Source organism: Sitophilus oryzae, unplaced genomic scaffold, assembly GCF_002938485.1.
Source record: "Sitophilus oryzae breed Bouriz unplaced genomic scaffold, Soryzae_2.0 scaffold_1318_pilon_pilon, whole genome shotgun sequence".
Lineage (NCBI taxonomy): Eukaryota > Metazoa > Arthropoda > Insecta > Coleoptera > Curculionidae > Sitophilus > Sitophilus oryzae.
In genome coordinates this window covers 652105-678006 of record NW_022145969.1, presented here as the reverse complement: position 1 = coordinate 678006, position 25902 = coordinate 652105, and the positions used below count along the sequence as shown (strand labels likewise).

The following is a 25902-nucleotide window of genomic DNA, read 5'->3' as shown; positions in this document are numbered from 1 at the left end:
AAATAAGGGGAAGACAATACAGAATTACTGAAGCTAAATAAAAATTGCTTAATTATTTCAGATTTGCCCTTGCATATTTTCATTCATACATCTAGAAAATATTGGCTTACAAGTTCTGAAATAGTTTTAAATAAAGAAAAAATAGTTATTATAATTTAAGAGTAGAAATTTAAATTCTAGATAAAAGCACATTTTACGAATAAATAGCATGAACAACTGGAATATTTGTCTTTGGACTGTAATTTTGATTCGAATTGAGTTATAAATTTTTGATTTAAATTAAGCCATGCACAAAAGCAGAATACCTTGAGGGTTATAACTTGAGAGTTAATAACCTTAATTCCTTTAAACAAATGTTGTGCCTTTTGAGCAGGATATTTCAAAGGCATTTGTACAAGTTCTTAAGATTATGATTTCTTTCAAATGAAATTCTGCGCGAAAGTGAAATAGCTCGGGGGTTGTAACCTTTTCTTATTTAAATTCTTTAATAAATGCTTTACATTTTTTGATTGTATAATTTTTAGCGTGCATTTTTATTATTAATGTTACAGTTTATTGTGAATTATAGCTTTTTATACAAATTTAGCACTTAATAATCTTAGACAAACGGTAGAATCGAATGAGTGCCGTTAATAACATTATTTTGGTAGCTAACGTAAGGATAATGACATGAGTTAGCAATAATATCGATGAAAAAAATTGTGGGCTTATTTTCCTGTAATATTTCGAAAGCATTGGTAGCTTTTTATGTTAGTAACTTGTAATATCTTGAGGGCGATTGTGTGAGTTTGCAAGATTAAAATTTTATGTAATTGAATGATGTAAGAAAGGAGAGAAAAGCTTGATAAGTGGAGAGTTAATAACTTTAATTTTGTAGCTTTTGAAGATATATAATTAAGAGAGTTAGAAAGGTTACAATTTTATGGAAATTAAATCATACACAAAAGGGGAATAACGGACGACTTGAGAGTTATTAACTTAAACTTCGACAAAACAAATTTTGCCGCCTTTGAACATGTAATATTTGGATTTTAAGAATAAAAATTGATATATTTCACCTCATGGCTCGTTTATTTTCGATGTTAATCAAGATTTTGTTGTTTTCTTATTGTTTCTGGTTCTTTGATATAGGGATTTATATGTATTTACAAAATTATACTTTTTAAATAGAAGACACTTAAAGAGTTATCTATAACCCGGGAGAACGTATTTGCAGTTAATATAAAAACTTTAACAGGCTTATACTTTATCAAACTGTACTTGCCGAAGTAAAATTTTATATTCTATCAGAATATGTCTCATTTTATATTAATATGTTAACAGTTTTGAGCAAGAGCCCGGGAGAGACACGGGTAGTTTTGTGGATTTTGTCTTAAAGTTGATAAAACAATACGAGTATTTGTACAGTTGAAAAAAATATTAGTAACGGTTTAAAAAAGTCCAAACTATATCTGTCGTATGTAAAATTTTATATTCTATCAGAATAGGTTTCATTTGATTTTAATATGTTAACAGTTTTGATTAAGAGGCCGGAGAGAGACACGGGTAGTTTTGTGGATTTTGTCTTAAAGTTGATAAAACAATACGAGTATTTCTACCGTTGAAAAAAATATTAGTAACAGTTTAAAAAAGTCCAAACTGTATCTGCCGTATGTAAAATTTTATGTTCTATCAGAATATGTCTCATTTGATTTTAATATATTAACAGTTTTGATTAAGAGGCCGGAGAGAGACACGGGTAGTTTTGTGAATTTTGTCTTAAAGTTGATAAAACAATACGAGTATTTGTACCGTTGAAAAAATATTAGTAACGGTCTAAATAAGTCCAAACTGTATCTGTCATATGTTAAATTTTATATTCTATCAGAATACGTCTCATTTTATATTAATATGTTAACAGTTTTGAGCAAGAGCCCGGGAGAGACACGGGTAGTTTTGTGGATTTTGTCTTAAAGTTGATAAAACAATACAAGTATTTCTACCGTTGAAAAAATATTAGTAACGGTCTAAATAAGTCCAAACTGTATTCGTCATATAAAATTTTATATTCTATCAGAATATGTCTCATTTTATATTAATATGTTAACAGTTTTGAGCAAGAGCCCGGAGAGACACGGGTAGTTTTGTGGATTTTGTCTTAAAGTTGATAAAACAATACAAGTATTTCTAGTTGAAAAAATATTAGTAACGGTCTAAATAAGTCCAAACTGTATCTGTCATATGTAAAATTTTATATTCTATCAGAATATGTCTCATTTTGTATTAATATGTTAACAGTTTTGAGCAAGAGCCCGAGAGAGACACGGGGTAGTTTTGTGGATTTTGTCTTAAAGTTGATAAAACAATACAAGTATTTCTACCGTTGAAAAAAATTATTAAACGGTCAAATAAGTCCAAACTGTATCTGTCATATGTAAAATTTTATATTCTATCAGAATATGTCTCATTTTATATTAATATGTTAACAGTTTTGAGCAAGAGCCCGGGAGAGACACGGGTAGTTTTGTGGATTTTGTCTTAAAGTTGATAAAACAATACAAGTATTTCTACCGTTGAAAAAAATATTAGTAACGGTCTAAATAAGTCCAAACTGTATCTGTCATATGTAAAATTTTATATTCTATCAGAATATGTCTCATTTTATATTAATATGTTAACAGTTTTGAGCAAGAGCCCGGGAGAGACACGGGTAGTTTTGTGGATTTTGTCTTAAAGTTGATAAAACAATACAAGTATTTCTACCGTTGAAAAAAATATTAGTAACGGTCTAAATAAGTCCAAACTGTATCTGTCATATGTAAAATTTTATATTCTATCAGAATATGTCTCATTTTATATTAATATGTTAACAGTTTTGAGCAAGAGCCCGGGAGAGACACGGGTAGTTTTGTGGATTTTGTCTTAAAGTTGATAAAACAATACGAGTATTTGTACCGTTGAAAAAATATTAGTAACGGTCTAAATAAGTCCAAACTGTATCTGTCATATGTTAAATTTTATATTCTATCAGAATACGTCTCATTTTATATTAATATGTTAACAGTTTTGAGCAAGAGCCAGGGAGAGACACGGGTAGTTTTGTGGATTTTGTCTTAAAGTTGATAAAACAATACAAGTATTTCTACCGTTGAAAAAAATATTAGTAACGGTTTAAAAAGTCCAAACTATATCTGTCGTATGTAAAATTTTATATTCTATCAGAATATGACTCATTTTATATTAATGTGTTAACAGTTTTGAGCAAGAGCCCGGGAGAGACACGGGTAGTTTTGTGGATTTTGTCTTAAAGTTGATAAAACAATACGAGTATTTCTACCGTTGAAAAAAATATTAGTAACGGTCTAAATAAGTCCAAACTGTATCTGTCATATGTTAAATTTTATATTCTATCAGAATACGTCTCATTTTATATTAATATGTTAACAGTTTTGAGCAAGAGCCCGGGAGAGACACGGGTAGTTTTGTGAATTTTGTCTTAAAGTTGATAAAACAATACGAGTATTTGTACCGTTGAAAAAATATTAGTAACGGTCTAAATAAGTCCAAACTGTATCTGTCATATGTTAAATTTTATTTTCTATCAGAATATGTCTCATTTTATTTTAATATGTTACCAGTTTTGAGCAAGAGCTAGGGAGAGACACGGGTAGTTTTGTGGATTTTGTCTTAAAGTTGATAAAAAGAATACGAGTATTTCTACCGTTGAAAAAAAATATTAGTAACGGTCTTAAATAAGTCCAAACTGTATCTGTCATATGTAAAATTTTATATTCTATCAGAATATGTCTCATTTTACATTAATCTGTTAACAGTTTTGAGGGAGACACGGAGAGACACGGGTAGTGATTTTGTCGTAAAGTTGATAAACAATACGAGTATTTGTACCGTTGAAAAAATATTAGTAACGGTCTAAATAAGTCCAAACTGTATCTGTCATATGTTAAATTTTATTTTCTATCAGAATATGTCTCATTTTATTTTAATATGTTACCAGTTTTGAGCAAGAGCTAGGGAGAGATACGGGTAGTTTTGTGGATTTTGTCGTAAAGTTGATAAAAGAATACGAGTATTTCTACCGTTGAAAAAAATATTAGTAACGGTCTAAATAAGTCCAAGCTGTATCTGTCATATGTAAAACTTTATATTCTATTAGAATATGTCTCATTTTACATTAATCTGTTAACAGTTTTGAGGGAGAGACACGGATAGTCTCGCGGATTTTGTCTTAAAGTTGATAAAACAATACGAGTATTTGTACCGTTGAAAAAATATTAGTAACGGTCTAAATAAGTCCAAACTGTATCTGTCATATGTTAAATTTTATTTTCTATCAGAATATGTCTCATTTTATTTTAATATGTTACCAGTTTTGAGCAAGAGCTAGGGAGAGATACGGGTAGTTTTGTGGATTTTGTCGTAAAGTTGATAAAAGAATACGAGTATTTCTACCGTTGAAAAAAATATTAGTAACGGTCTAAATAAGTCCAAGCTGTATCTGTCATATGTAAAACTTTATATTCTATTAGAATATGTCTCATTTTACATTAATCTGTTAACAGTTTTGAGGGAGAGACACGGATAGTCTCGCGGATTCTGTCTTAAACTTGATAAAACAGTACGAGTTTTTCTACTATCGAAAAAAATCTAAAATGATGAAAATATTTGCAAGGTTTAGAGAAAAATTATCGGTGACAATAAATGGTTCGAAGCTGTGGCGAATGGGGGAATCTACCCCCGCCTTGCATGTGCAGAAGGAGCCGCGCCACTCGGGGGTGGCAGGAGGGGGCGGCAAACAGGAGGGGGCGGCTGAGGTGGGGTGTGGGACGGGGGCCAGCCACCCCAGCGGGTCGCGGGCGCCGGGTGCCGCAGTATTGGGTGGGTCAGACAACGCAACGATCCCGTACAGGGCCACACGGCCCTGGATGCACCCTTTATGCTACTTAGCCGCATTCCCTACGCATCTAATTGATTCGTCCTCAATAATTCCGTTTGTTTGTGCCGTTTGTGACAAGAAGCACCGAGTTGTGCACGAGATTGGTGGAAAAAGCTCGGGCCCATGGATAAACAGCACGCTTTTCGCCTGGTGAGTGATTTACCGATACTACGTGGGCAGAACGAGTACGTTTCGTTAGATGACAGTCTATTATAGTCCGGGGTGCAATACTACCCTGCGCCTACAACTTCTTCGCTACATATTTCTATATTTCTTAGACCAATTCTTGCTTCTTCAAAGTTTTGATTATGTATATAGTTATCTGTCAAACTATTAATAAAATTGAAAATAATTTACTGACAAACTAGAGAGCATTCACGATGTCTGAATCTTGCCTTAAATTAAACTAATAACACTACATTAATTCTTTTCATTATATTAATAAAAATTATATGTTGTAATTTACACGACAAAGGAAAAAAAAACATATACTGGTTATTATACGACTAACAATAGTAAAAAAAATAAATAAACTACATAATATATAAATATAAAAATCAATTGGGACAGTTAAAAAGTAAGATAATACATTTTTTGCCTACTAGGATGTTAAAATTTATTTTAAGTCTTTTTCTTGATACATATATCTCTAGAAACAATCTGTTTTTATAATTATGTTCAAATTGTAGAACTGATACCTTTGAGAAGTTGAACGTTTGTTCTGTTCTTAGACAGACTGTTTTTACAATCACTTTTATGTAGTGCCTTAGTGCCTTCGTTTTAGCCACTAAGATATCGTAGTTCATAAGTTATTACGGGAACTAAATGTTGTAGATGGGTATTTCGCCACTGCAGAAAATCTACAAAATAAAATAGTTATTTTTTGTAAACACTCCTGGCGGTAATCCAACGGAGACCAGCTTGTCAGCAGTGATTTACTAAAAACAAATTTGCTTAACGGACAAAAAAAATTCAGACAACCCACAGAGTAGATTTTCACAATGTAAAAATTATTATGAAAGAAGCGATAGCCTCTGAACGAAAAATAAAATTTTATTTTGTAGTTTTTCTTACAGTGCGGCGAAATACCCACAGGACTTTTTTGAAGGAACTAAATGTTCCTTAAAATGCTTCCTCAGGAAGTGACAGCCCTTGCAAGGGTAGATAAAAATATATTTTGTTTATTTTTAAGAAAATTAGAAAGCCATTTTACTTGAAATTTGATATTGTTCCACATTTTAAAGCCAAAGTAAATGTCTACAGTGTAAAATTCCATATGAGTTCTGTAAGGGTACTTTTCATTAAGGTAGACACACAAAACTTTTTTTCTTACACGGTACAGTAATAAAAACGCAACAAGCACAATAAAATTTACTCCGTATTATTTTTTTGGTTTATTTTAAATAAGTTTAAGGGTACCTAATATGTTTCTAAGTATATCCTACTGCTTGGTTAATCTTAAATAATATATTATATACGTTACTCTTCTTTTTTTTTCAGAAACTGTACGTTTCATAGTATAAGGGACGTTGAGTGTTCTAGAACATGGAGGTGGCAATGCCCATGACTGGCAGTGCAATAGACTGCTACGAAGACATGTTTAAAGAAATCACCAGAAAGTTGTACGGTGAGGATGGGCTTCCAGACCTGACCACAACTGAAAGATTACCGTCTACGGGAACCGATCGTGGACTGACCCCTATCGACTACGAGGTGGAGAACCCAATTTTGAAACCCGAAGAGCATTTGACAGCCTTCGGACTGGCAGCCCTCATGCAAAATGGGTTCTCGGCTAGTGGGATACTGAACAGCACGTTTCCCAGTCACAAAAGTGCAATCGGGTTAAGCCTTAATGCTCCTCTTTTAGAAGACAAATGGTTAAGCAGCGAGGAGTCCTTGCAATGGACCCAATCAAAAATAGCTACGTACAATCCATCACAAAAACTATTTAGATGTTCCGAATGCGAATCGGTAGGCTACCTTCACCGAGTCGCCGAGCATTGGTTAGGAACGCATTCGAATTTAAGAGCTTTCCATTGTCCTCAATGTTCGTACGAGAGTGCTTGGGCTAGATGTGTTAGAATACATTTAGGTAGACAGCATAACATCAATATCGACGAGTCATGCGAGGCTTTAACCAAAGACAACCCTGTCCTGCAAGACATTATAAAATATCTTCAAAGGCACAAAAATAAAATTGATGCTGGAAACGGTGGCAAAGCTGGTTCAACCAACTCCTCGAATCATACAGTGTCCTCTGAAGAATATCATAATTTAGCTTCTACAAGTGCGATTCCTGGAAACATCTCCCAGGGATCTAGTGCGTCTAATTCTGAAGCGCCGTTATCATCAAATAAAAGGTATAGTTGTTCTTATTGTCCTTATGCTACAGATAGAAGAGATTTATTTACCAGGCATGAGAACATCCACCGCGAAGAGAAACCTTTCCAATGCTACGTCTGCCAGAAGCAATTCAACCGAGCCGATCACGTTAAGAAGCATTTTTTAAGGATGCACCGTGACCATCCCTACGATTTGAACAGGATCCGAAGACATCCTCCTAAAAATGCCTCCGGGATGTCCTACTATCAGAAATATAACTCCACTTCCCCAGCCGTACCCCCAGAGCCAATGAACTCTTTGTCAACTATAAGTTCGCTATCAATCCCCGGATTGAATGGTGTTTCTAGAAGCCCAACAATATCCGGGGTTCGGCCGGCAGATGCTAAAACTCTGGGCAAATCAAATTTAAGTTCGAAGACTAGTAAAAAGAAAGGAGAGAAAAGATTTACTTGTTGTTATTGCTCCTGGTCTGGAGTAGACAACTGGTGTTTAAAGAGGCATATGAATACACATTTAAAGCCATTTGTCTGTGGTCTCTGTGACTACAAGGCAGCAAGGTCAGAAAGACTGTCTACTCACGTGCTTAAAGTGCACAATAAAAGAGCTTGTGCAAAATGCAATTTCTTAGCGGATGACTTGCCACAACTGACTGCTCATCAACAAGAACAACAGTAAGCTGTTCAATATTTATGTTGCAAGGTTATGGAGTAATTCAAATACTTTCTGACACACTCAATACAGTGTTTGAGTTACTCTAAAATCGTTACAGTAAGGCATATTATAGTTTTATTATTTTCAGTCCTTTGGAAAGTAGAAATAGAGCTTTGAATGGAACATCAAGCACAAACACAGGTGGAAATATTCTCAGGACAAATGCTTTTAATACATCTACTACACTTTCTGCTACAGTTACGTCTTCGATGGCAACTACTAACACGAACAACAGTAATCCTCTTTGTGGGTAAGTGTTTTACGGATAAATTATTTATAAATCGATTACAGAAGCTTTCTTTAGTCAGGCTCCGAGCATTTTGAAAAACAGCGAGCTGACAGCCGCCGCAGCACAAATCCTACAGCACAACCGCTTCCTTCACAACGAAGTAAAGTCCTGGAAGAGCCAGCTTCCCAAGCAGCACGGGGCAGCTCGACTCTTCAACTACATGGAAGCCAGCGATGGTTCCGAGCCCGAATCCGACTCGCCTCCAAGGAGTAGCACGGCGGAGGACATGTCCAACCGAATCAACTTGACCCACCGAATCCAGTCGGATTTTCTTGAAGCGGGAGGTGTGGAAACCAGTCAACCGGACGCAGAAGAAGAAGCAGGAGAGGAAACAGAGCTTCCCTTGTTCGTCTGCCAGACGTGCGGCTGCGAGTTCGAGGACGATTTGTCTTTGGAAACGCATCAGTTTACCCACCGTCACGTCACCACATCTCCCGCAAAAAGCGAGGACGCAAAGGAGAACGTTGACCCTCACCGCAAGTACTGTTGCAAGCTCTGCAACGCTTCATTCGAAAGACAGAACAGCATTATGGTGCACATGGCCGTTCACACAAGCTTGACAGCTAAATCTGTTGTGCAGCCAGTGCCTCCGAGCACTGGCTCCAACAAAAGAAGTAGGAAACAAAGCAAACCGAAGAAGGTAGTTGTTCCATATTGGGATTCGGATGAAGTCGAGGTCCTGAGGCACCTCAACAGTAAACTGAGAAAGTGGAAAGGGTTCTTAACTTCTGAGGCACCACTCAACACCAGCAAGTTAGTCGATAAGTACATGGCTCAGCTGGTGACACGAAAAGGGCTGATCTGTAGGATCTGTAAGCATAATGGGGTGAGTCGGTATCACACGAAAACATCTCTGGCCCTTCATAATTACTGGAAGCATTCCAGGAAAAGGTTTCGATGTGAACACTGTAACATGACTTTTAAACATCGATATCAAACCATTTTACACTCTAGCAGAGTTCATACTGAACAGAGCAGTTTGAAACCAACAAGTTCTTCGGGGAACGTGGCAGTTATAATGCCACAAATCAAGGAGGCTACGCATTTGTCTTTGGACAGTGTGTCTGGCACTGACATCAATTCGTTTACAAACTTTTTTAATACTTCACATAACGTTGGCGTACCTGATGCAAATATGTCAAATGCCCATAAATTGGGGATGTCATTTTTCGACCACTCATTTATCCACAATAATGTTGTTAATAACCACATGCCTATTATTATTCCAACATTTCAACCAAATTAACAAACATGAATTCACTTTAAAATATTTTGCAGTTAAGAACTAATAATAGTCGCTCGACAAAGTTAAATTCTTTTATATAATTATTAGTAAGTCTTTTGACCTGACAATATCAATTTTTTTTTATCTCTAGAGCTGATAGTTAATGATTTTTGAACAAAATACATTTTGCCAATTAATCGACTATTGTTAAGTTCTTGTTACTCTATGTTTAGTGTATTTGGTCTGTTTTTTTTTAAATATTTTTTTGAGAACTACTCCTTTTATTTGATTATTTAATATGTTTTGGCCATTTATCACTTCAGTACTACAACTACAAGTATTCAAATGAAGACAAAGTTGTTTCAAAAAACTGTAAAAAAATAATCGATCTAAAAGTGACCTTCCAAAATGAAATTTTGAATAGAGAGTTCTGTAGAATGGTTGTGTTACCGAATGTTTAAATTTTATTTTAATATTGTAGCATACTAAAAGGGTACTTAAATGTTCGGTGATGCAAAGAATCATAGTTTTTATAAAATATACGATAAATTAGCCATAAATATGTTTAGAATTTTTTGGTGCAATATGTTCGAATCTTTTCCTTGTTTTCTTGTTATATGAATGTGAATTATTTAAATATTTTAGTTTCTGTATATACGTCCATATTTACAAAATAACTCAAAGTACTAAATATCATTGTTGTTTTTTCTTCATTTTTTTATTTACAGAATACATGTGTTATTTTTTTAACCTTGCGTTTTTGGTGTTATTGTTTTTACTAGTATTTCTGTTGAACCAGTTTGTGTTTATAATTGATATGTGTTTTTGCATTTATAAAATATATGCTGATTAAATGTCTATATTTGTATTATTTATCATTTAATGATCCATTTTTAATGTTATATTAAAAATACAATGGTGTCATAAGTTTTAAATGCAAGTTTTAATAAAGTATATCATCAGGAATTAAATTCATCTGTAGAAAAAATATGTAATAAAATGTAATGGGTCTTAAAAAGCCTTCAAAATCACTTAGTTGAAGGACAATTGAAAATAAGTGCAATAAAACAATATATTTGTTTGTTCATATTCAATTTAATTCATTAATTTCACTAAAACAACCTTAACATTGAAATTATCAGTTAAAATTAAAACTTTGTTTCTTTCATATAATTTTACCTACGGTTTTATAATAAATTTATACCTAAATTACCAAAAATATGATAGAGAAAAGAAATATTAAAAACTTAATATATGTCAAGTTATAAACCAATAATATCTAGTGAGTTACACTACTTTCTATTGCAATGTATTCTTATTGCACAATTAAGCTTTAAACAAAAATAAAATACAAAAATATATTTGTATACGAATATACATTTTTTTAATAAATTTTTCATAATAAAGGTGTTGAACTAAGCTGTACCTTCCTAACTTGTTTAGATAAACTGTCAACAGACTGATAGCAATTTCTTAAAAGAATATGGTAAATAATATGTTTTGGGTACAAAATAAAAAATAGGGAACCAACTAGTAACACTATTTTTTACAGACTTTTAACATACATAGCTCTAACACAGCAGTGACTCTATTCTACTTCAGCTGTTGCTTACTCTAATTAATGGGTAAAATTAACAATGGCCAAATAGCATAAGTTTCTCTAGTAATACTGAAGATTTATATTTATATAAATTACATTATTTATTGCCTTTTTTGTAGTATAGTATAACTATAATATATAATTCATAGGGGATTCAAGCTTCCTAGATTTGTTTTTATATTAGATTGAGTTATACATATTTTACGTTATGTATATTTTAATTAATCTATTAATTCAAAATGTAAGGGATCAAAAATATTAATAAATAAATATAGTTACAGTTTGCTTTATTTGATGAATTTCTATTATACTTTCCCATGTGTTTTAATTTTTTATACTTTTTTTAACTTTATTTTTAAAATTTAGTGTTGTGTTTTGCTCCAAATAATATAAGTAATTAATTCAAATTATGTGTATTTTAAAATGGAAGCACTAAAAGCCTTGTTTACGAATTTGTTCCAAGTTTTTGGCACCCGCATATACCTTCAGCGCAACTTCTACATACAGATATTCCTCTAAGTCATATGGACATAATTATTTTTCAACTACAATATAATATTTCAACAATCCTTAAATTTAATTGACCACGAGTAGATTATGGAGATTTCAGTTTTATTCGAAATTTTGAGGCTGTGATTTATCTACAAAGATCCAGAAAAAAAATGCCTGGCAAGAAAAAGAATCAGTTCTGGGGGGTTATCACAAGGTGTATTCCAGTTGTGTCATGTTACTATTTTTTGCTATAGAAATATATTATTCTATTGGGGTACTTTAGGGGACACATCACAAAGGGGTTTAACAAGTCTATATATTTCTCTAATTTGGACTATTCTAAATATACTTTCTTTTTCTTTTGTAGGGTCTTAGAAAATATCTGGTACATCTGCAAATTGCCGCTGCCAGTAGTTGCCATTGTATATCCAATCTTCTTGGTTAGTATATGGGTTGATCTCGTGGCGAAACCATCTGCGGAAAATCGTATTTAAGTTAATAGTTCCTATAATTTAAACTAGAGAATACCTTGGTGTCCATTGAATAGTGTTCTTGTGCTTCCTGCTCTTGTTTGCATCTCTTTGCTTCTCTTCCAAACGAGTTTTTTCTAGAGCAGCACCGTCAATGTCTCCTTGTTCCAGTTTTCTGATGTCAGGCCTCAACCTAGAATCCGTAGGGCACAATGTTTGATTCATTCCTTGTTCAAGCTCGTTTAAGGACATGGCAAATTCTGTGAATTGGTAGTACTAAAAACAAGGTAGGTACTTATTGAGATGTTTTGAAATTTTATATAAAGATGCTTACATCACCGCTTTGGAGTGGTCTTGGATTCACCTTCCAGATCTTTATAGAATTTGGAATATCAATGAGGAAATTTGAATCTCCTTTTGGTACATCTTCCAGTTCGTCTTCGTCAGTCTAAATATTTGATTATATGAAAGAAATAAATTTGAGAACTTGGATTTTACCTCTTGGGTAGAATTCTGCGATCTAAACGTGGACACTTTCAAGCTGTTGAACTTTTGGAGCATTTTCTTGGACGTGTGAGATGGCGAGTCGTTCGGACTCTTACTCTTCGTATCGCTGTTTTTGAATTTTGCAGCATTTTCTCGGACATACTCTTGATACGACTGATAATCCGTGCATTTAATGAACTCAGTCCATTTTCCGTATACATAATAGAGCTTTTGTTTTCTACGAATCGTTTAATTAATTTTTTGAATTAAATTGATTTATCAGAACAATTGTTAGCTTACGATTTATCTGTGATGTATCCCTCGACCCTGTGGAGGTCCCTAGAGCTACCACCTGCCTGTTTAAACGTTAAATGGGCTCGATATCCTAGAGAATGATTTATAATTTCCATTGTTCCACATTGCTCCATCCACATCTTCCCCATTATTATGTTATGTACACAGCAAGTGACGTTGGTCCATGTATATGCTTCATTTCGCCTAAAAAAATAAATAATACAAAATACTTAAACAACACTATCCTAATTCTTCTCACTTAGGAAATTCCACAGTGACGGTGCCTTTAGGTTGTATTTCGACACTTTTACCCCAAAATTTCAGTTTCGGATGAATGGATCCATGAAAAACCCAATCGGCACTTTCAGCATGAAATGCTGAGACTGGAGGGTGATGACTGACTTGTTCACAGATTATTTTGAAGTGTTCTCTTTCCAATTCGTATGTTTCACCAAGTAATGGATTGAAAGGTTTGCCAAGACGTTCCCAGTTACATGCTAATGCACTTACAGCAAATCCTGCAGAGAAATTAAATGATTTGATGGGTTATTGGTGCTGTTTTGAACTTACCTATAACGTATTGAAGTCTGCTAATGGGATCTTCCTGCTGAGATGCGATGTTCAACAATTGTGCGTACTCCATGTATTCTGCCATCCTCTGTAGGAAGCTTAGAGGCTCATTAAACACCACAGGCATGGTTATTTTGCTTAGTTCTTTGCCAATACAATTTTTTAGAACTGCCCAGATGTTGTAATCACTCTGATACATAGGCACTGGCAACACAAGTCTAGAATTATATTCCATAGGTTTATAAATTGACTTATTGTTATTTTTATCTACATACCGATGTTTCTTCTTCTCTTCTTCCATTCTGTACTATTGTACGACAACCCACTGCAAATATAACAATACTATACATCTACATATACCTAATTATAAAGAGCTGTTTGATAGAAAAAATAACTTTGGATACTCCCTATACTGACAATGGACGACAAGGCCATTTTATAGAAAGCATAATCAGAACTGTATTTTATACATTACGCAACAGTCTGTTACCAAAGCCCGTACTAAATCCAGTTAGGGCATATTCACCTTTATCGATTGTATCCAGAATTACAACAGAAGAGAACTTACCTTAGAGTTAGGCCATTATATGAAAATTCAATCTACAGGATGATACTAAATCGAAGCTTACTGTTGTTAGTCAACGTGGCCATTTGTTTTGAAGGCAAAACAGGGCGATATTCATGTTGAAAAAAACAGAAGCGATAGGGTTAGCAAAAAGCAGTTCGATTTTCTTGGGCTTGCGCACATTTTAATAAGGCCAAACAATAAAAAAACCACCAAAATTATTATTTCCATCAAATTAAATAATGTAACTTATTTAAATTAATCTGAGTGTCTTCTAATTTAGTAATAGTATTAAAATCTACTGGGTGATCAAATAATATAAACACAAGGGTTTATCAAAAATCTTTTAAAATGTTGAAAGCAATATAATTTTTTGATAATTGACGTCTCTATTCTAGTCTCAAATCGTGAAAAAATATTATTGATCATCAATTCAAAGACCACTGTGACGCCTTTTTATTCGGCTTAACGCTCATACAGGGAATTCAAAATAGTCCTTTTTGTGAAAAATAATTAAATTCTTTATATTTTTTAAGAATTTGTAGTTATTTCATAAATTTATATTCAGATTTTAGAATTTAGTTAAAATACTACATATTATTTTGAGACATCCTGTATACATATAAATAATTTTTATTTATGTTGTCACTATGATATAACTATATAAACATTTATTTTTATTTAATCAAAATATCAACTGCATTTGACAAAAATATATATAACATATTTTTTACTCGAATTTTGACCAAAAAATTCTCACCTTAATAAAACCTAATTGTGAGATCTTTGGACACTATTGTACTAAATAATAATTTTAGATTCTATAAAATACAACTGTTAATATGGAAAGAGTCGTCTCATAAAACAATAAACAAGAACTAATCAGAATTTGTTAGTTTAAACAAGCGGTCTAAGAGATAAGCGGCCAGTATCATTTGATTTGACCACAGTGAAGTATGAACGACTGAATTGAAATTATGGAAGATAAAAGCAGGCTCTCTGTTCAAAATATTTTGCTTTTTTTCTGCCTTTTCGGGTTTTTGAGTTTGAGTTTTATAACATGCTTCAATACCATGAGATTGCATCGTTTGGAGAAGGAAGTAAAGGACCTCAAAGAAACAATGGTACGTATTAAAAACGCTCTGTTTCTCAGTTCTTGTATTTATTAAAATAAGTTGTTTTGTTCAATTCCGAACTTACTATTTTTAGAAAACTTATTAATTATTGCTTTAATCACATAGTTTAAATTGTGATAAGTGGATTCAGAGAGAACTCGCACAAATTAAAGGAATCTCAAAAAGCTAATTATATTTTTAGTTTAAATAAACTTGTTTTAAATATTTATTTTCAATTCTAGGCTGTAATGACTATGGATTATAGCAGGATATCCCCTCCAAGAACTAAACGGGATATTGAATCTACTGAAGATGTAGAAAATCTTAATGTGCATAAACCTTTGATTTTTGATAACAAAAGGTATCCTAATTTAAAAGGATTATCTGTCACGTATATGCCTGCTCGTAAATCCTTTATTGGCAGGTATAACAACAGCCTTTTATTGTTTTTATATATAGTTTTATTTAATTTTTTTCAGTTATCCTTTAAATAATCCGGATAGGATTCCAAACCATTCAGTAACCTTAAAGCCCTCAGTTCAGGTTAGTACATCTAAAGTACATTTTGACCATTATGTTAAGAGGTCCTTTTTTAAATCTGGCGATTCAGGCATGTACGATTCAAGCGTAAGTTTCTATAAATGCGCCTTTATTGTATTAGATAATTTTAATTAGTTTAAAATATTTTATTTAGGAAAATACGGCAGGTCCAGACTATACAGTGTTAAACGATGGGTATGCTGGAACTAGAAAACGTAACAGACAAAGACTGGAGACTCTGGATGAAAAACACCCGAGGACAGGCAGAATCAAACCACTACCAACGATACATTTCAGTGGTGATACTTCGAGATACGTGTACGGAACACACGAAAATTTTAACGGTACCTATATCCTTGTTATATCTTTTTAAGGTAAATTAATTATATTATTTGTTGTTCCAAATAGGCAACGGGCATTTAAGGCACCTTCAAAGAACTTTTATAGATTGGAAGGCTAATAATTGGGTAGAAAAAACAGGAATGTCTAGTCATTTTAATCTGGAAAATGGACATTTGACTATAAGAGAGCCAGGAATTTATTTCATTTACGCCCAGGTATAGTATTTTTGATTAATTTTTGAAACAAAATACGAAAAATGTGAAAGTTCTTTACGCGCGCTGTGAGGAAAAATTCAAGGCCGTGACACACAAGGTAGCGAGACGAATAGCGGCAAGGACGGCTTAGAAATACGCGTATTTATCAAAAATATTGAAATTTTAGTTGTTTTTTTTATTATACACGTATAAAACTATTTGTTACATCCAAAAACTATTTATTTCAAAAATATATTTTTTTTAATTTATTACTTTTTCAACATTTCAAACTAAACCTTTTCAAATATGTCATTCAAATCCTTCAATTTAATAGCTGTTAATAAGAAGTTTCATTTCAAACATACGCACATAGTGCACACACAATTTTTTAATTTAACACCAGTAAATAGTGTAGGTATATGTTACGGTTAAGGTCCGATATCCGGTTAATATCGACATTACCCGGTTAATCTCGTGAATAACACAAAACAAAACAACCAAAAACAAAACCAAACCCAAACATTAACCTGTTAATGTCGACATTAACCGGACATCGGACTTTAACCGTAACATATATATTTAATAATAATATAAAAATATAATAAATAATATAATGTAATATCTGACAATTAAAAAATAAAATAAATTATTTTCAGATCTATTATCTGGATGAACACGACCAAATCGGTTACAGGGTGTACAAAAATGACGATACAATACTCCAGTGTACAGTTTTCTCAAACACTAGCAGAAGAACGATGAAAGGAAATACGTGTTATACGGCTGGAGCTGAATATCTTGCAGAAAATGACAAAATCAGTCTCGGAGACTTATCTGATGGTCGTTATTCTTTATTCGAACCTGGAAAATCATTTTTCGGAGTGATAAAATTGGGAGATGTCAGAGCTAGAGTGTAAATAAACCCTCCATTTGCAGTATTTAAAGAGAGATAATTGTATTAAGTTATTTATTTGTGATTCACTTCTTTTGATAAACATCTTTACGAAATGTTGTTCGTAATCACTTGTTTATCCGCAAGGGTCATTTCGGTTTCCTGTATTTATCTAAGTAGGCTTGGCTAATTGGCGCAAATAAGTGTTTTATTGCTTCTAATAAGTTTCTGGAATACATCAGTGACTAATTGATAAAGTTCTGTAATGTACAGTACACAAGAAAGTTAAAAGTTTATATTTTCGGAAATACATTTTTTTAATTAAATTGTTATCGGTTTTTTATTTTATCCTATTTTCCATACATTTATAGTAGTTTTTTTAGTGTAATTTTATTTATCATCACATAGCTTATTCCAATTATGGTGTAGCCTCCTTCACATATTTTCATCTGCTCTCTGGGCCCATTGTTATCTATTGTTGGCTATGCAGGCCCAAGTTATCCCCGCTAATTTCTTAATATCATGGTTCCATCTCAAGCTCGGGCTTCTTCTAGGTCTCTAAATTCCTTATCGGTACCATGCTGTAATTTTTGTGATTTACATCTATTACCGAGACTTTTGTCGTATCCACTCTATTCTTTTACGGTCTCTTTTGGTTATTCCCAGCATACTTCATTCCATTGAGCGTTGTGTGACCTGCAGTAATTTTATTAACTCTATTTATGTAGCAATAGGTAAGCAATATTGAAATAAAAAACTTAAAGTCTTACATTTAAAATATATTGAAAGATTAAGTATCTATTACAGTCCTTTCCATAATTTTTTCTTTGAGTTAGAAATTTGATATCTGATACGATTTTGGAGAAAAGAACGTCAAGAGTCCCTGTATGAGATGATAAACTGCTTGGATTGATACATATTATTGTCGTACATGTCATTAATCTGATCTTTCTGAAATTCAACGGCACAGTGTGCACAGTTAACGTAATTTACGATATATATGCATATAATTTTCTTTTTTTTGTCCTATATGATTACATTAATTTTACCATTAAATTGTATATTTTTTGTTATATTTCAAACATAAACACCAACCAAGAAGATTTTTTTATAGTATTTTTTTTAAATTCATTTAATAAGTAACAACAATTTTAAGATAATACTTGCTCAAGCAACAACTAGTAGTAGTTAAGACATATAAGAGGTTTTCTGGCTTTCTAAACATACAGTGCTATCGAGTGTGTACTCTCTTGTACATCTGCATAATGTGATGTTTTTTAGATAGACGGAAGATACACTTATTTTATTCCAAATAATTTCGGTAACATATACATTTTTTGGAGTTGTCAAATGGGGTGACATGCAATAACTATATCGAATTAGTTGGATACGATGTCCGTATCTGGACAGTGAAGTTCGCATTCGTCGTTCAAAGCTGACTGAGCTTGCAGGGACCGGTTTATGTCCAAGAGGTAACCCACAGATCTACGAGCTTCCTTCTTGCATTCCTCTTTACCCAGGCATAGTTCGTAAGCTTTCGATAAGAACAAAACGTTGCACTGTCTTGTTGGGGAGAACCAGCTGTTGTTACTCTGAAATCGATAATTTTATCGAGTGATTCAAGTGATCCCTAATGAGAAAACCTTACGCATAACAGACACATTTGATGAATATTACAGGCAGCCTCAAAAACGTGTCCATAGTGACCTATAATTGAAGCTACATCATTGCAAGCACGTTGTATAGCTGGACATTGATCTAAAAAAATGTATAAAAGAACTGTTATATCTTTTTGTACAGATTTACAGTAATTTTACCTAAATTTGCGAGGTGATTCTCTATAATATCCGAAGGAGTTTTGTAGTTCTGCTCGTGACAGTCCTCAGAATTGGTGCATTTGATGTTGTTATCGCCTTCCACGTTTTCTCTACTAATATCCACGGCTTCTTTTCTAGGAACGGACAACCTTTTCTCCTCCAAAATGTAATCGTCAAAGAAACCGTCAGATTCCTTGTTCTTTTCCACTTCTTTTTTGGCTTTTTCGATTTCGATTTTGTACTCTTCTAGGGCGTTGCGCATTTTTTCGATGTTGTAAGCTTGAGCTAGGCGGGATATGATGTTGTTCTTGATTTGCTGCACCTGAAATTAGTTATATTAGTCAACTAGCGTGTATACCAGCGACTTTGTTCTCGTCTAATTAATCATTTGTAATGGTGATGATAAAGCAAAGCAAGAATTTCCATTAACATACAAACTGGATAAAATTTTCTCACATTTATGTTAGCATGAGAAAAAACAATATGGCAATATTATTATATAGCTTGGTAATATTTGAGGGGTGATTTTCATCTCTTTTGGAATTTAGACTTTCTGAAAAATCAGTTTGCCAAAAATAAGCTTTTACGTCAAGCAGTTTAAGCAGAATCGTGGTTAAGAAATTACCTAACTTTTGGAACAAAAATTAAGATTCACCTCCCTTTCAAGAAATATATTTCACATAAATAGTGCTGCCAATTTGCCAGTTAACAGAATGCTAGAGTTTTGCCAATTCCCACTGCGATTTTTAAAAAATTTCAGAATGTGTAAAAAACAAATAAATTAAGCTTGTCCAAGCGTTTTTCCGAAAAGACTAACCGTTTTTTAAATAACAAATATTATATTAATATTTGAGCGTTTTCACCCTCTTGGAATTTGAGATTCGAGAAACCCCTCCTTATCGAACCTCTACACCCCACAGTCAACCATTTTACTAAAAAAATCAGCTTTAAACGTCAAGCAGTTTAAGCAGAATCGTGATTACTCAATGGTCATATTTTATGAAAACACCCTGTATTAAATTTATAAAAATCTTAAAATATGTAAAACAACAAAATAAAATATACGTGTTTAAGAGTTTTCCGAAAAACTCACCGGTTTTTAAATAAAAATATTTTAATATTTGAGGGATAGTTTCACCCCTCTTCGAAAATTCGAGTTTCGAACCTCCTACACCCCTAAAAAAAAATCTGTTTTAAAAAATCAGCTTTTACGTCAAGCGCTTTAAGCAGGATCGTGATTAATCAATGACCAGATTTTTCAGAAACACCCTGTATACATTTTAAAAATCTTCAAAATATGTAAAAAAACAAAATAAAATATACGTGTTTAAGCGTTTTTTCGGAAACTTGACCATTTCTTCAATAAAAAATATTTTGATATTTGAGGGGTGGTTTCACCCTCTGAGAACTGGAATTTCGAAAAATCCTTCTTATCGAACCTCTACACCCCAGACTCAACCTGTATGCCAAAATTGAGCTTTTTACGTTGAGTGGTCACTTAAGGATTTTATACAGGGTTGTTCACCACATACGACACGGAATATTGTAGCTAAACGATTAGATTTTTGCAAATTGTAAGGTTTGGGTTCGTTGAAGGACTATTAGAGATACAATTTAAAAATATTTTTACAAGATACAGAGTGTGTGTTTTTTAAATGGAATACCCTGTATATTATTACATTTTCAATTTCTACGATTAAAATAAAGTTAAATTTAATTAAGGTTTATTGCACTTAAACCTTACCGTTTTTGAAATATTTTCAATTTTGTGAAATTGCAGTATAAATTTTAAGGCTTCATTTCTCCGAGGGTATCAAAGTTTTTAATATTAAATATTTACTGAAGTTTATTTATTGATCAGTTATTGTGTTGCAATAATAAAAAATTTACTCCGTTATACAGAGTGTCTAAATATTTATTTTAAATAATTATTAGCTTTAAACGGCAATAACTTGTTTAATTTAAATGGAACACCCTGTATATTTTATAAGAATCAGATGCACAATTTAATTGACTATCAAATTGTATTATACCATTTTTTAACTATCTCTTCAAGTTTCCGTAGAAAAAGCATTTTCTTGTAATTTAGAACTCATTTATTAATATACCCATGGAATACTGACATTTTAAATTATTTTTAAAGATGTACCAAATTTTTAAAGAGTTCAGATACTAATATTGTCGATATAGTTTGTTTATTTCTTTAAAAAATAAAAAAAAGTTTAAATATTTGTTAAAGAGGACCAATTAATATGATTCCAGTATTCAAACTACATTAATTGACTGTTTGCGTTGATTAATAATAATTGCTTCAAATACTAAAAAGATGAATTATGTATGTGTATTAGACAGTGTGGTAAAAAAACTAACACCTTAAAAATGTTATTTCATTTTTTGACAAATGCTTATTTATAACAACAGAGACGTTCATTTTCATAACTTATTATTATATTGATTTCTGATTCAAATCCACATTTATTTAGAATAATTTATTAACGAACACAATTAAGTATGTAATTAATTAGTATTTGGACGGAAATACTGGTGGTATATTTAATTAAATAAATATTAATTAATTATAATTTAATTAAAGGTATACACTTTTATAAAGATTTAAATAGTTTTCTTTTTGCATACAAATGGGCTAGTAATATTATCGTTTTACTAAAAACGATAATATTACTAGACTGTACATTTTGTACATTTGTTGTTTTAAAACAATCTAAAATGTCAATATTCCATGGGTATATTGATAAATGAAGTCTAAATTATAAGAAAATGCATTTTCTATGAAAACTTGAAGGAATAGGTAAAAGTGGTATAATACAATTTGATAGACAATTAAATTGTGCATCTGATTCTCATAAAATATACAAGGGGTGTTCCATTTTAGATTAAACAAGTTATTGCCGTTTAAAGCTAGTAATTATTTAAAATAAATTTTAGACACTCTGTATAAGGTAGTATAATTTTTATTAATGCAACACAATAACTGATCAATAAATAAACTTCAGTAAATATTTAGTATTAAAAAACTTTGATACCCTCGGGGAAATGAAGCCTTAAAATTTATACTGCAATTTGACAAAATTGAAAATATTTCAAAAAATGGTAGTTAATTTAAGATGTAATAAACCAAAAATATAATCAAATTTACCTTTATCTTAATCGTAGAAACTAAAAATGCTATAATATACAGGGTGTTTAAGCGTTTTTTCCGAAACTTGACCATTTTTTCAATAAAAAAATATTGTAATATTTGAGGGGTGGTTTCGCCCTCTTGGAGCTGGAATTTCGAAAAATCCCTTCTTATCGAACCTCTACACCCCAGACTCAACCTGTATGCCAAAATTGAGCTTCTTACGTTGAGTGCTTTGAGCAGAATCGTGATTAATCAGTATGTCAGTCACTTAAGGATTTTATATATTACTATAGATTACTTAAAGTAATTATCTGAAAGAGATTATTACTTCTTTGCTATCGACATCATCCTGATGTGCTCCGGTGTATTTTAGAGCATCTTCAACAATTTCGTCTTCCAGTTTCTCCAATTTCGAGTCCATTTCATTAATTTTTTGCTCTTCGGTTTTTCGGGCATTTTCTTTTTCCAAAGGCGGGTTGTCGTGGTTTCTGAACGACTGGAGTGGAAGCTCAGCATTGCGTTTCTTCGCTGTTACAGCAATCGCCTTATGATACCGCTCTGAAAGCCTATGAAAATAAAAAAGAAATAAATAGATTTACTTGTAACTTTTAATACTTTCTACTCACCATTCTTTGTCCAAACCGCTGTTTTCAGATTTCTTGCGACGATCTAAACCGAAATAGTCCGACCAGTCAATGGATTTTTTCTTGATTTGGAGTAACTTCTTGTTTTGAGGTGCGACAGGTGCATATACCTCTTTATTGATCTCTTTTTTAGGGCTGTCTTTCTTTTCGATGGTTTTGGAGGGTGTTTCTTGGTATTGCTTTGTGTTATCGGGTTTTTGTGTGGTGGAAGAGCCGGGAGTATCTTTTTCTGTAGTCTTCGGCTCCCCGTTGAAAATATTTGACAAATCTTTCTGAACCTTCGGGTCGGTCTGTTTCTTTACTGACCTTTTTTGCTCTCCATGGTTATTCACGTTGCTCCTCTTGGCTATGGCGAATCGCTTATTTTTTGCGAAAGGTCGATGAGATGGCGGATAAGGCTTGACTAGATATCGACGGTCTTTTAGATAATTCACCCAATCTTCTGGGATATCTTCTCTTGGAACATGGTGGTGGATCTGAAAGAACCCAAAAAACATATTTTTTGTTCGATTCATAAAATAAACCTTACAGAATAAATTGGCTCTTCGTCTACGTCATAGTATCTGTTCCGTTTGCGCAAACCAACGTTTTCAATGCCGTAGGTTGGATAATAATAGACTCTTTTTGCTACTTCATTTCCATAATTATTAAAGTCATTTCCATAATAACGCTCCCACAAGTCTCTCAAGTAATTCTCATCGGAAACACCTAAACAGCATAAATGAACATAGAAGTTCTATTTTTATAGCGAATATGTGGTTTTACCTGGCATTCCGCTGGTTTCTAAGTTGGTGATGAGGTTTTTGGCAAACTCCTCCATTTGTTTCTTTCTATCTTCTTCCAATCTCTCTCTAAATGACGTGGTGAGCCTCTTGTTCAATGGTTCAAACCCGTCTTCATCCAAGTAGTCTCTGTCAAACATTCTGTTGTCTACAAAAAATGAGAATCAATCACTATTCAAAAAAACGTTTGAATGTTCTCTGAAGCTTTTATCGCGTCTTGTATACCGGGTGCGACTCATTTTCTATCGAATAAAGTAACAAAATACCGAGGGTACCATAAAATAAAATAGTTATTGGGGTGAGCCACTTTTCAGACGAACCCGGTAGGTACTTAATTAACGTTTAAAATGTTATAATATCATTAATAATTACAAATAAAGCCCGGTAGAGATAAGATAACGAATATTTCTTGTAATTTTGCCCATCTGTTCTGATAATCGCTGTTATTAATGTTTATATATTTTTAGCTTAATGTTATTATACTTTTATTTTTAACAGTTATATCTTTGATGAAGTTGTTTATATAGAATAAAAAAATACCTGCTGCGTTGTTAAGAAATGCCAGATCATCAGGCTGGTCGTATGGCGAGAAATTGAACTGTTGGTCATCGTATCCGGCGAGCTCTTTCTGGCGACGATCTAGAGCTGCCAGAGCACTTTGGAGATCGCTCTGTCCCAATGCTACATCCCCGAGAAATGATAATGCGACAAAAAACATGGCCAGCAACGGGGCCATTTTTTTCTGCCGAAATCAGCCTAAACCCAAAAAAATAACGTCTTAAAATTTGACAATTCGGGCAATTCAGATCAATACATCTATACACCCCTTGAAAAAAACCTGTTGAATATTTTCCTTTCAAGAATCTTTTATATTTAAATAGTTTCGAAAGTGATTTAGCAATAACAACTTTTTATTTTAAGTTAAAGAAATTGGAAAAAAATGTCCTGATAATATTGAAATATAATTATTTGTTCAAATTAAATTAATAGCCTTAGAGATATTGTTACATTAAATTAAATATTTTTGATAGCGAATTAAGAAAACTGAACTCACCCCTTTAAAATTTCATTAAAATCTGAATGGACTGATGTGCCTGTATGGGCTGCAATGTTTCAAATAAAAATAGATGGAGTAGAGATACGCGCAGAATCCAGTGTTAATCTCCAGCCCCTAGATCGATAGCATCCAGTTCTCGTATCAATAAAAAAAGGGTATTTTATTTAAACATTTTGTTTGAATCAAAAAGTCAGTCAAAATTGGTATGCGTTCTAATTTTTTGGTCAGCAAAACTGCACCTCGGTCTGTACTTTTGGACGTTGGAGTTTTGCGGAATGGGGGGCTGATAGAAAGTGCCTGGATATCGATTTTTCCTGGCTACCCACGCATTAATATGTTGCAGTAGAAACTTAAAGGTCGTTCTAGCATAAACAAATATATCTAGCTATGAAGTAAAATATTTAAAATTAATTGATTTCAGAAGTAATTAGTTATTGGTAATAATTATACCCTAGCTATCGTGGCTTGATCAAAATTTTATCTGGTTGTTTTCTAGTTCTCCTAACTCTGACAATAAGTCAATATTTATTTAAAATAAATATTGTTCTTGATAAAACACTCAATGAAAAGTCTTTTTTAAGTATACAGTAATAAGTTTTTTTAAAGAAACCGTCGCTAGTATGTTTGGAAATATAATTTTACTTTTGTGCTTATTGTAAACCCTTGTTACAATAAGTCAGAAATATCTTATTAGAAGCAGGATAATTTGTTTTTAATTTTTGCTTAATGTTAAACAGACATGTAAGAGAATGATTATCAAGATATTAGTTTTATGTAAATGTTCAGTAAATAGTTTATAATAATCCAGTAATAGTTTGCTATATTCTGAAGGATATATACTAGACTCGTAGATGTCACTTTATGATATCGATTTTTAAATCGATATAATTACAGGTCACTGTTCTGCATTCTTTTGGCAGCTATCGATTAAATATTTTAGTATTTCGGAGAGATCATAGGAACCAGTCCCTATTTGAGAGGGTGAAAAACTTCTGAATGCGTTTATTTACGTTAGGGTTAAGGGATGATTCATAGAAACAGGGAGTAGGAAAAGTTTTTATAGGGGATTTATTTTGATTTGATCTTATATTAGATTGAAAGAAGTTTTGCGAAGTAACGACGGACGGTGAATAAAAATAAAAAACAAGTAGTTTTTCTTTTCTTAAATTTATTTACTTTTACATCGATAATCAATAATAAGTTACAACTTTTTGGAAATACCATGTATACGTAAAGTAGGAGTAATTCGTTCTCAAAAGATATAAAAATGTTTATATTGTATTTACAAACAAATATATTAAAAAATATTGATCCTTGATCAACACATAATTAGTGTTCAAAATAAAGTTGTGCTAAAAAGCAGTAAGGACGGAAGAAAACAATAATAACTATTTAAATT

The 25902-nt window shown here is 32.5% G+C and overlaps 4 protein-coding genes across 9 annotated transcripts; 2 read left to right on the top strand and 2 right to left on the bottom strand.

Moving 5' to 3' along the window:
• Positions 1-4886: 4886 nt before the first annotated feature.
• On the top strand, positions 4887-10291 carry LOC115875048 (zinc finger protein 160). Of its 2 annotated transcripts, XM_030890391.1 has the most exons (5): positions 4887-5083; positions 6434-7293; positions 7348-7947; positions 8076-8237; positions 8292-10291. In XM_030890391.1, exons 2-5 carry the CDS (start codon positions 6479-6481, stop codon positions 9520-9522), a joined length of 2808 nt encoding a protein of 935 aa, XP_030746251.1. In that variant the 5' UTR covers positions 4887-5083; positions 6434-6478; the 3' UTR covers positions 9523-10291. The 2 variants fall into 2 exon arrangements, with proteins under 2 accessions (XP_030746251.1, XP_030746250.1); XM_030890390.1 differs by having other exon boundaries at positions 6434-7947.
• Positions 10292-10580: 289 nt separating this feature from the next.
• Positions 10581-14837, bottom strand: LOC115875045 (oxysterol-binding protein-related protein 2). Of its 2 annotated transcripts, none has more exons than XM_030890384.1 (9): positions 14739-14837; positions 13689-13738; positions 13414-13631; positions 13103-13361; positions 12850-13047; positions 12562-12787; positions 12398-12511; positions 12122-12339; positions 10581-12067 (listed from the first exon to the last, which is right to left on the bottom strand). In XM_030890384.1, exons 2-9 carry the CDS (start codon positions 13712-13714, stop codon positions 11965-11967), a joined length of 1362 nt encoding a protein of 453 aa, XP_030746244.1. In that variant the 5' UTR covers positions 13715-13738; positions 14739-14837; the 3' UTR covers positions 10581-11964. The 2 variants fall into 2 exon arrangements, with proteins under 2 accessions (XP_030746244.1, XP_030746243.1); XM_030890383.1 differs by lacking the exon at positions 14739-14837 and adding an exon at positions 13982-14143.
• Positions 14835-17387, top strand: LOC115875047. Of its 4 annotated transcripts, none has more exons than XM_030890389.1 (6): positions 14835-15102; positions 15336-15454; positions 15573-15636; positions 15788-15977; positions 16042-16190; positions 16826-17387. In XM_030890389.1, exons 1-6 carry the CDS (start codon positions 14956-14958, stop codon positions 17084-17086), a joined length of 930 nt encoding a protein of 309 aa, XP_030746249.1. In that variant the 5' UTR covers positions 14835-14955; the 3' UTR covers positions 17087-17387. The 4 variants fall into 4 exon arrangements, with proteins under 4 accessions (XP_030746249.1, XP_030746246.1, XP_030746247.1 ...); XM_030890386.1 differs by having other exon boundaries at positions 15573-15720; XM_030890387.1 differs by having other exon boundaries at positions 15336-15517.
• A 689-nt stretch (positions 17388-18076) lies between these two features.
• On the bottom strand, positions 18077-24986 carry LOC115875044. The gene is made up of 9 exons (XM_030890382.1): positions 24501-24986; positions 23987-24202; positions 23430-23594; positions 23194-23372; positions 22647-23140; positions 22349-22586; positions 18879-19200; positions 18710-18819; positions 18077-18653 (listed from the first exon to the last, which is right to left on the bottom strand). The coding sequence occupies exons 2-9, from the start codon at positions 24180-24182 to the stop codon at positions 18441-18443; spliced, it is 1917 nt and encodes a 638-aa protein (XP_030746242.1). The 5' UTR covers positions 24183-24202; positions 24501-24986; the 3' UTR covers positions 18077-18440.
• Positions 24987-25902: the final 916 nt, after the last annotated feature.

Bases quoted from the DNA above. Each gene is read 5' to 3' on its own strand.
- LOC115875044 (XM_030890382.1), bottom strand. From the start codon at position 24,182: ATGGCCCCGTTGCTGGCCATGTTTTTTGTCGCATTATCATTTCTCGGG. The intron at 22,587-22,646 runs GTGAGTAGAAAG...TTATTTTCATAG, and splicing joins AGCGGTTTGGACAAAGAATG to GCTTTCAGAGCGGTATCATA. The intron at 19,201-22,348 runs GTAATAATCTCT...AACTAATTTCAG, and splicing joins ATGATGTCGATAGCAAAGAA to GTGCAGCAAATCAAGAACAA.
- LOC115875045 (XM_030890384.1), bottom strand. From the start codon at position 13,714: ATGGAAGAAGAGAAGAAGAAACATCG. The intron at 12,788-12,849 runs GTAAGCTAACAA...AACGATTCGTAG, and splicing joins GGATACATCACAGATAAATC to AAAACAAAAGCTCTATTATG. The intron at 12,068-12,121 runs GTATTCTCTAGT...GATTTTCCGCAG, and splicing joins ACTATTCAATGGACACCAAG to ATGGTTTCGCCACGAGATCA.
- LOC115875048 (XM_030890390.1), top strand. From the start codon at position 6,479: ATGGAGGTGGCAATGCCCATGACTGGCAGTGCAATAGACTGCTACGAA. The intron at 7,948-8,075 runs GTAAGCTGTTCA...TATTATTTTCAG, and splicing joins GCTCATCAACAAGAACAACA to TCCTTTGGAAAGTAGAAATA. The intron at 8,238-8,291 runs GTAAGTGTTTTA...AGCTTTCTTTAG, and splicing joins AACAGTAATCCTCTTTGTGG to TCAGGCTCCGAGCATTTTGA.
- LOC115875047 (XM_030890385.1), top strand. From the start codon at position 14,956: ATGGAAGATAAAAGCAGGCTCTCTGTTCAAAATATTTTGCTTTTTTTC. The intron at 15,518-15,572 runs GTATAACAACAG...AATTTTTTTCAG, and splicing joins CGTAAATCCTTTATTGGCAG to TTATCCTTTAAATAATCCGG. The intron at 15,978-16,041 runs GTACCTATATCC...TGTTCCAAATAG, and splicing joins AACACACGAAAATTTTAACG to GCAACGGGCATTTAAGGCAC.